Raw genomic sequence first — 9678 nt, 5'->3', positions numbered from 1 at the left:
TGTCACCCAGGCTGGAGTGCAGTGGTGTGATCTCGGCTCACTGCAACCTCTGCCTCCCGGGTTCAAGCAATTCTCCTGCCTCAGCCTCCCAAGTAACAGGGATTACAGGCACCCACTACCACGCCTGGCTAATTTTTTGTATTTTTAGTAGAGACAGGGTTTCGCCACATGAGGCAGGCTGGTCTCGAACTCCTGACATCAGGTGATCTACCTGCCTCAGCCTCCCAAAGTGCTGGGATTACAGGCGTGAACCACCGAGCCCAACTGGTTTTTTTTTTTTTAAACACAGAGTCTTGCTTTGTCGCCCAGGCTGGAGTGCAGTGGTGCGATCTAAGCTCACTGCAACCACCACCTCCCGGATTCAAGCGATTCTCCTGCCTCAGCCTCCTGAGTAGCTGGAACTACAGGCCTCTGCCACCACACCTAGCTAATTTTTGTATTTTTAGTAGAGACGGGGTTTCACCATGTTGACCAGACTGGTCTTGAACTCCTGACCTCAAGTGATCCATCCACCTGCCTCGGCCTCCCAAAGTGTTGGGATTACAGGCGTGAGCCACCATACCCAGCCGATTTAAGATCTTTTGGTGCTGAAATTCTGTGTGTGAGAAATGTTGCTCTAAAGTTAAATTACATTTTTTTCCCTTTGCTTTCTTGATTAAATAGACTACAACCTTAATATGGTTCACTGGATCTCAATTTAACTTGATTTTTCTTTTGGCAGGTGCTGAAGAAAAAATCCTAACAGAATTCCGTGAAGCTTGCCATATTATACCTCATGACTTTCATCTGCAGGCCATGGTGCGTTCAGCTGGCAAACTGGTTCTTATTGACAAGTTACTTCCAAAACTCAAAGCTGGTGGCCATAAAGTTCTGATCTTCTCTCAGATGGTACGCTGCCTAGACATCCTAGAGGATTATTTAATCCAGAGGAGGTAAGAAAAGAGTCATCCTAGCCTGTGGTTACTCTGTCCTCATAAAGCAGCAAAAAGTAGGAGGGCCTGAGTTTAATTAGAGTTGACGAATTGCAATAACAGGAGTTTTTAAGATTCTCACTCTCAACTTGGGTTTTTGACCAGCTTTGATATGGGAGTACTGGTATTGATCCTAGCCTGCTGTTTCGGTCTCCACTTCTGCTTAGCCACTTATATTTTTTTTTCTGTGAACAGGTACTTATATGAACGCATTGATGGGCGAGTTAGAGGAAACCTTCGACAGGCTGCCATTGACCGCTTCAGCAAACCTGACTCAGACCGCTTTGTCTTCTTACTGTGTACCCGGGCTGGTGGACTTGGTATTAATCTTACAGCTGCTGATACCTGCATCATCTTTGATTCAGACTGGAATCCACAAAATGACCTGCAGGTAAAGGAATTCATTGTCTTAGGGAGTAACTACCTAACTTGGGAGATTTTTTCAACAAGAATGGGATCTTTTAGAAAGGCCTTTCAGAGAGTTTGGAATTGTTTCCTTAGTTAAGGGTGGCAGTTAGTTCAGGGAATCAGCAAACGTTTTCTGTAAAGGACAAGATAGTAAATGTTTTAGACTTTGTGAGCCATCGATTCTCTGTTGAAACTGCTCACCTGCAAATCCTGTAGCACAGAAACAGCCATAGATAATATGTAAATGAATAGGTGGTCCCACCTGTGTCCCCATTGAACTTTATTTATAAAAACAGATGTCCACGCAGACTTTAGTGTGCTGACACCTGGTCTACATAATATGGTGATAATTTCATCTTGAAATTGACTCTTGGTTTTGAGTTGATCTCATGGCTGCTCTATAGAGGTGAAAGAGTCATAAATCGGTATGTTGTATCCTTTCCCCTGCTAATTTTATGGTATCTTTCTTCTTTCCTTTCATTTTTATTTTAAACCAGGCCCAGGCACGATGTCATCGAATTGGGCAGAGCAAAGCTGTGAAGGTGTACCGCCTCATCACTCGTAATTCCTACGAGAGAGAGATGTTTGATAAGGCTAGCCTCAAGTTGGGATTGGATAAAGCTGTGCTTCAATCCATGAGTGGTCGGGATGGCAACATTACTGGAGTGAGTCTTCTTAGTTTATAGATAAGTTTGTAGTGAGTCATTGTGATAGAGGAAAACAAAAGCTGTTTTTACACAGGGATTTGACTACCTTATTTGGATTCTCAATTATTATTTCTTAAAATGTAATAGATAAAATATTATGGCATGGTTAGATATTATTCTGTTGATAGTCTTTTCATCTTTCTATTGGTTTTTACAGATCCAACAGTTCTCTAAGAAGGAGATTGAAGATCTTTTAAGAAAAGGAGCATATGCAGCCATCATGGAGGAAGATGATGAAGGCTCCAAGTTTTGTGAAGAGGACATCGACCAGATCTTGTTAAGACGTACTACAACCATCACCATTGAATCTGAAGGAAAAGGTTCCACCTTTGCCAAGGCATGTTCTGTCTGTGCCAGAGGCTAGAAAGGCAGAGATAGAGACTGGAATCTCTAGGATTTAATTATGTTTTTATGCTGGGGATGGTGGCTCATGCCTATAATCCCAGCACTTTGGGAGGCTGAGGCGGGCAGATCATTTGAGGTCAGGAGTTTGAGACCCAGCCTGCCCAACATGGTGAAACCTTGTCTCTATCAAAAATACAAAAATCAGCCAGGAATGGTGGCATGTGCCTGTAGTCCCAGCTACTCAGGAGGCTGAGGCAGGAGAATCACTTGAACCTGGGAGGTGGAGGTTGCAGTGAGCTGAGATTGTGCCACTGCACTCCAGCCTGGGCGACAGAGCAAGACTCTGTCTCAAAAAAAAAAAAAAAAAAAAAAAAAGTTTTTAAAACATAGTTGCTGATTTTGCACCACTTAAAAAAAAAAGTCAGCTTTACCTCTACATTTGTTTTTCTCTAGGCAAGCTTTGTTGCTTCTGAAAATAGGACAGATATTTCTTTGGATGACCCCAACTTTTGGCAAAAGTGGGCCAAAAAGGCTGACCTAGACATGGATCTGCTCAACAGCAAGGTGAGTTTCTTCTTTTAGGGAGGAAGTATTGCAGAAGACTACACTTCTTTCAGGAGTGTTTACAGCTGCTCTTGATTATTTGATGCTAATTGTTGTTTATGATGGTGTATTGTATACAAGGGCTGTTGTGGATACTTTCTGCCTAGGAGGCCCCAGAAAAGTAGTTGCTTTCTGAATAATTTTGCTTTCTGTAGATTATTTTGCATGTCATTTTAAAAAATCTCTGAGTATCTACACGTTACATTCAAGGTTATTGTAGTCCACAATTGTCTTATTCTTTTCCCATGAGCAAATCAGGAAGAGAATTACTTCTCCTTCTGTTCTCTTCATAGAATAATTTGGTAATTGACACACCTAGAGTACGAAAACAGACGCGCCACTTCAGCACTCTGAAAGATGATGACCTGGTAGAATTCTCTGATTTGGAAAGTGAGGATGATGAGCGGCCTCGCTCCCGCAGACATGACCGTCATCATGCCTATGGGCGCACTGACTGCTTTCGGGTGGAAAAGCATCTCCTGGTATATGGGTAAGACCCCACCTTACCATTAGAGGCAGTACATACTGCATCTCCATCCTGATACTCTATGTTTGCCTTTCAAATTGGGGGCTCTGATTAGTGAAGGGATCATGTGAAAAAATATTTGCCTTGGAGGGAGTTTTTTCTGTTCATTCTGTTACTATGTTTTTTAAGCTCTTTGTTTCACACCTTTTCAGAGACATGATTCTGAGGGGCAGGGGACTATCATTTCTCAGAAAAATGTTAATGTAGTTTTATGTTTTTTAGTTGGGGACGATGGCGAGATATTTTATCTCATGGACGCTTCAAGCGGCGTATGACTGAACGAGATGTGGAGACCATTTGTCGGGCCATTCTTGTGTACTGTCTTCTACACTACCGTGGGGATGAAAATATTAAAGGCTTCATCTGGGACTTGATTAGCCCAGCCGAAAATGGCAAGACAAAAGAATTGCAGAATCATTCAGGTAATTATCAACTCTTTACTTTATGTTTTTCTATAGGTTAATCTAATCCTTTTCAGGTCCAAGGGTTTTTCTCAATCCAAGTCTTTGATGTCTCCCCTTTCCCAGGTCTATCTATTCCTGTGCCTCGTGGACGCAAAGGAAAAAAAGTCAAGTCACAAAGCACTTTCGATATCCATAAAGCAGATTGGATCCGGAAATATAACCCTGACACTTTGTTCCAAGATGAAAGTTATAAGAAGCACTTGAAACATCAGTGTAACAAGTAAGCATAGAATTTAGCAGACATTTTCCACCTCAAACTTTCTACACTGTTACTGAGCCAACTCTTCCTCCTTCCCTTCTAGGGTACTGTTGCGGGTACGAATGCTATACTACCTGAGGCAGGAGGTTATTGGAGACCAAGCAGAAAAGGTGTTAGGGGGTGCCATTGCCAGGTAAAATTCTGCTATATATTTTTTTGATTTATGCCCTGTCTTATTTGAAGAAAGATTGGTTTGCTTATTTCATTTTATGCTATCTTTGGGATACCTGATAATTTAAATCTATATATCAGGTCTTTAATCCTATACTTGACACTAGTGGGAGGAAATAGGGTAGATGCATGAGTATTTAAATTCATGGATACAGGAAGATACCTATAATAACCTTTGCAAGGATTCTCACTCTAATTTCCTGCATTTCTGTGCTGACTCTGCCCTCTTATACCTTTAGTGAGATTGACATATGGTTCCCAGTAGTGGATCAATTGGAGGTTCCAACAACATGGTGGGACAGTGAGGCTGACAAGTCGCTGCTCATTGGAGTCTTTAAACATGGTATGTACCTTCTCCTATTCTACTCCTTTCATACTGAAGATTTATGTTCACAGATGAAACATTTATCAAAATGCTTCTGAGAAATAACTGAGTTATCTAATTGATCTTCAATAAATTTGAGTAGGAAATTAGTTCTTAAATATCCAGAGCAAAGCAGTTAGTTCCTATAAATAGATGTTCAAGAAGGACCAGATGGATAGGTAAATCTCAAGGTAGGGAGCCTCCCATCTGTTCTCTAATCACTATTAGCAGTGTGTTACTGCACTGTATGCTGTGGTAAGTTAGGGTCCCACGAATCAGAGCAGGTAATACACCCCAACTATTGTTAATAATAACCACACTTAATTTGTATGACTTTCCTCTGGATGCACGCTAGCATAACAATTGCAGCAGACCGTCTTGTCACAGTTGTATTTCTGGGCATGTAGGCAGAGGGAGGGGTCAATAATGTCACCTCAGAGGCAAAGCACCACCTGCAGGGTGGACTCTTTCTGGATGTTATAATCTGAAAGAGTGTGGCCATCCTCCAACTGTTTGCCCACAAATATCAGATGCTGCTGGTCAGGTGGGATGCCCTCCTTGTCATGGATCTTGGCTTTGACATTTTCACTGGTGTCACTGGGCTGGACCTCAAAGGTGATGGTTCTTCCTGTGAGGGTCTTTACAGAGATCTGCATGTCTATGTCAGCTTGGCCACCTCACAGAAGAGAAAGAGCTGAAAATCTTCTATTTTTGTAAATGTCCCATTTGTCTAAATGTTCAGTAGTCACTCTGATATAGGTATGAGCAGCAGTTTTTGAGTGAAATAAAAATAGAGTATAAGAAGGGAGACTGACTAGCCAAAACAAAAACACAGTGGGGGTAAGAATATTTCCTTACTCTCATAGCAGTTTTGCGTAATACCAAATCCCAGGCACTAAAAGCAGTGAGCATTAACTTTCAGCCAAGTGACTTTGTGAATTAGAATGTCTTTTTTTTAAAAGAATACTTTTGGGTTTTTTTCTATAAAATAAAAGTAATGGCACTTAGTCTACATCTTTTTTGAGACATTTAATGGGATAAATAACACTGCAGGGGCCGGGCGCGGTGGCTCACGCCTGTAATCCCAGCACTTTGGGTGGCCGAGGCAGGCGGATCAGGAGATTGAGACCATCCCGGCTAACACAGTGAAACCCCGGCTCTACTAGAAATACAAAAAAATTAGCCGGGCGTGGTGGCTGGCGCCTATAGTCCCGGCTACTCAGGAAGCTGAGGCAGGAGAATGGCGTGAAGGGCGGAGCTTGCAGTGAGCCAAGATCGTGCCACTGCACTCCAGCCTGGGTGACAGAGCAAGACTCTGTCTCAAAAAACAAATAAATAAAAATAAAATAAAAATAAATAAAACTGCAGGCAAGGCATGGTGGCTCACACCTGGAATCCCAACACTTTGGGAGCCTAAGGCTATCAATCACTAAAAACCCTTCATGATTCTAAATTGGTATAAAAATGTTAAATATAGTAATAAACCCAGTAGTTGTCCAAGATAACATTCTAACTATATTTTCCATTATGAGCAGTATAGAACATATTCTATTCCAGCAGCATATAAAGTAAGCATAAAGGCAAAACAAATCTCTCATTTTCTTCAACTATGACCCTTTTTCTTCTAGGCTATGAGAAATATAATACTATGAGGGCAGACCCAGCCTTATGTTTCCTAGAAAAGGCTGGCCGACCAGATGACAAAGCAATTGCAGCAGAACATCGAGTGTTGGATAACTTCTCTGACATAGTAGAAGGGTAAGCATTAGTATTTATTCTTTTAAAACTCTAACTTATGCTGTGAGGTAACTCTAGCCTTGACTGAACCCAGTGGGATTCTTAATTGTAATTATACTCAAAAGTGATAGATCCTTAGCAAAAATAGGACGAGCATAAAGGACTCCATAAACTGCATAAACCACATGTTGCCATAAGATACATCTGAGGGTGAAAATGAATGTCACTTGTAAATGGCTTATTTGATGTTCTATTTGGTTTGGTTTACAACACTTTTCTGTACAGCTGCAGTAGCTGAGAGGATAACTGGTCTCTTGAAAGATAATGGCCAGCAGCTCTTATAAGTTGCTTCTGTGGAAGAGCCTTAGGCACTTTCAGCCCTGGTTTATCATCTCCCAATGGTACCTGACACATAAAGGTACTTATTTTGCCTGAATACATGTCCCAATGATGAGTTGCCATGCTAATACTGAGCCACCAGGTAGGGCAGTGTTGCCCTGGTTTGGGTGCCAGTGAGTTTAACAAAACTTCTCACATGAAGATCTGAGGGGCATGTGAAACAGTTGGCTTAATTAATGAATACCTACCCATTCCATCATGACTGAGAGATTTCTCTTTGATGATCACACCCTCAGTTTGCCTACTGTAGGACCCTCAGAGGAAATTGGGTTATTTTTTCATTGCAAATCATTTATGCCACCTGTCTGCTCAGAAGAACAAAGTAATAAAAACAAAAAAGCATGAGCCATTCAAATGAAGTAATAAAAAGTAAATAGTTGGGTAGGAGGAAGAATTACATAATAAAAAATCCTGTCAAGAAAAAGGAACTGTGTTGATCAAAGTGTTTCAAATTCAAGCAATTATGAATAGTAATTGTCAATTTCTTGTAATTATTTTTATTCCATTGGATGCTATACCAGACTGACCCAAAGTTTTGCACCTGGCCTGCCATTCCTGTGAACACGAAATTAAATACTAAGCCAGGCACTGTGGTTCATGCCTGTAATCCCAGCCCTTTGGGAGGCCACGGTGGGTGGATCACAAGGTCAGCAGTTCGAGACCAGCCTGGCCAATAAGGTGAAACCCCATCTCTACTAAAAATACAAAAAAAATTAGCCAGGAGTGGTGGTGCATGCCTGTAATCCCATCTACTCAGGAGGCCGAGGCAGGAGAAACCCTTGAACCCGGGAGGCGGAGGTTGCAGTGAGCCGAGATGGCACTACTGCACTCCAGCCTGGGCGATGGAACAAGATTCCATTTCAAAAAACAAATAAATAGAATAAAATAAAATAAAATAAAGACTAGGCCAGGCTGGGATCACTTGAGCCCAAGGGTTTGAGACCAATTTGAGCAACATGGCGAAACCCCATCTCTACTAAAAATACAAAAATTGATCCCGGCTACTCAGGAGGCTAAGGCAGGAGAATTGCTTGAACTCGGGAGGCATAGGTTGCAGTGAACTGAGATCGTGCTGCTGGAATCCAGCCTGGACGACAGAGTGAGACTCCGTCTCAGGTTAGGCATGGTGGCTCACTCTTGTAATCCCAGCACTTTGGGAGGCCAAGTCGTGTGAATCACTTGAGCCCAGGAGTTTGAGATGAGCCTGGGCAATATGGCAAAACCCCACTTCTACAAAAAATATAAAAATTAGCTGGGTGTGGTGGCGCACACCGGTAGTCCCAGCTACTCAGGAGGCTGAGGGAGGAGGATCGCTTGAGTCCAGGAGGTTGAGGCTATGGTGAGCTGTGATAGGGCCATGACACTCCAGCCTGGGCGACAGAGTGAGACCCTGTCTCAAAAATAATACTAATAAAGATTATTTCATGCTAGATATACGTGTGGCTAGGTCTTCATCCTAGGTCTCCTTAGTGATAGAAGATACATTACTAACATTTTCCTGTGCCTCTGCATAATTTTAGGGTTGACTTTGATAAAGATTGTGAAGATCCTGAATATAAACCACTCCAAGGTCCCCCAAAGGACCAAGATGATGAGGTAAGGAATTCTCATTTGAGTCTCACTTTTCTCTCTTACTAGTTTTAAGTCTTCTCCCATTCTCTGAATCTTGAAGTATATTGGTTAATTTATAATACAAAGTGGAAAATGAATTATACCATTTGAGAATAGAAAGTATTAATGGAAAAGATTGTAATGCCAGTCGGGGGAGATCAGGGATAACTTTTTGGAGGAGCTGGACATTGAAGGATATTATTTGACTAATAAATTCCTGACTTCTATTATCTTCGAGTCATTAATAGGAACTGACCTTTCAGGTTCTACTTTCTTGTTCTTTTAGTTGGTTGTTACCAAGTTTTTGTGGGGTACATTTCTTTAGAAGTTTTTCTTGATCCCTTGGTGCCGTAGAAGGACACACACAAGAAAGTGATTTCAGAGTGCCAACTTCCCCCCCTTTCCCTCCCCGCTCCATCCTATTGGGTGGATCTCCTTCTCTAGGGTGATCCCTTGATGATGATGGATGAGGAGATCTCAGTGATTGATGGAGATGAAGGTAAACTTCTAGGTCAACTAGTATAATTCTGTGTGGGGTGGTGGGTTGGGGAATTATTCACTGAATTCTGTCCTATCCTGGGATTTCTAAGAGCTTTGCCTTTGGGTGGGTTAAAATACTAGTATTGCCTCTACTACCCTTGCTATACTTCCTATTCATTCTACTTTGTTTTCCACAGCCCAGGTGACCCAACAGCCAGGCCATTTATTCTGGCCTCCAGGCTCTGCCCTAACAGCTAGACTTCGGCGCCTAGTAACAGCATATCAGCGCAGCTATAAGAGAGAACAGATGAAGATAGAGGCTGCAGAACGTGGGGACCGGCGAAGGCGGCGTTGTGAAGCAGCCTTCAAGCTGAAAGAAATTGCACGGCGGGAGAAACAACAACGGTAAAATATAGCTGGGAACCTGTGCTGATCTATGTCTTCAGTTATGGTCCCTATACTGAAAGCCATCTCAGGAAGGATTTATTTGGAATTCTCTAAAGAGGGACCATTTTTTCTGCTTTGGGTGGTTAAACCTGTAGAAATTAAAACCTCACTTGTGTACAGTAATCATTAACTCTCAGGTAGGCCTCCTGTATAGACATTCTCATTGATATTTGCCTGTGCCATTTT

The 9678-nt window shown here is 42.1% G+C and overlaps 1 protein-coding gene across 2 annotated transcripts in view; it reads left to right on the top strand.

Annotated features, from left to right (window-relative positions):
• The window catches only part of CHD8 (chromodomain helicase DNA binding protein 8), a 49126-nt gene that overhangs the window by 30494 nt on the left and 8954 nt on the right, over window positions 1–9678 (top strand). For both annotated transcript variants that reach the window (XM_011976253.1, XM_011976252.1), the window contains 14 exons: window positions 722–932; window positions 1167–1362; window positions 1877–2044; window positions 2244–2423; window positions 2885–2995; window positions 3328–3524; window positions 3783–3982; window positions 4088–4244; window positions 4327–4416; window positions 4694–4797; window positions 6447–6576; window positions 8475–8550; window positions 9010–9064; window positions 9243–9450. In XM_011976253.1, the coding sequence (XP_011831643.1) occupies window positions 722–932; window positions 1167–1362; window positions 1877–2044; window positions 2244–2423; window positions 2885–2995; window positions 3328–3524; window positions 3783–3982; window positions 4088–4244; window positions 4327–4416; window positions 4694–4797; window positions 6447–6576; window positions 8475–8550; window positions 9010–9064; window positions 9243–9450 (2083 nt within the window). The remainder of the gene's footprint in view (window positions 1–721; window positions 933–1166; window positions 1363–1876; window positions 2045–2243; window positions 2424–2884; window positions 2996–3327; window positions 3525–3782; window positions 3983–4087; window positions 4245–4326; window positions 4417–4693; window positions 4798–6446; window positions 6577–8474; window positions 8551–9009; window positions 9065–9242; window positions 9451–9678) is intronic.

This window comes from Mandrillus leucophaeus, unplaced genomic scaffold (genome assembly GCF_000951045.1).
Source record: "Mandrillus leucophaeus isolate KB7577 unplaced genomic scaffold, Mleu.le_1.0 Scaffold163, whole genome shotgun sequence".
NCBI lineage: Eukaryota > Metazoa > Chordata > Mammalia > Primates > Cercopithecidae > Mandrillus > Mandrillus leucophaeus.
Note: the sequence above shows the minus strand (reverse complement) of the source record. Positions and strands in the feature narration are given on the sequence as shown.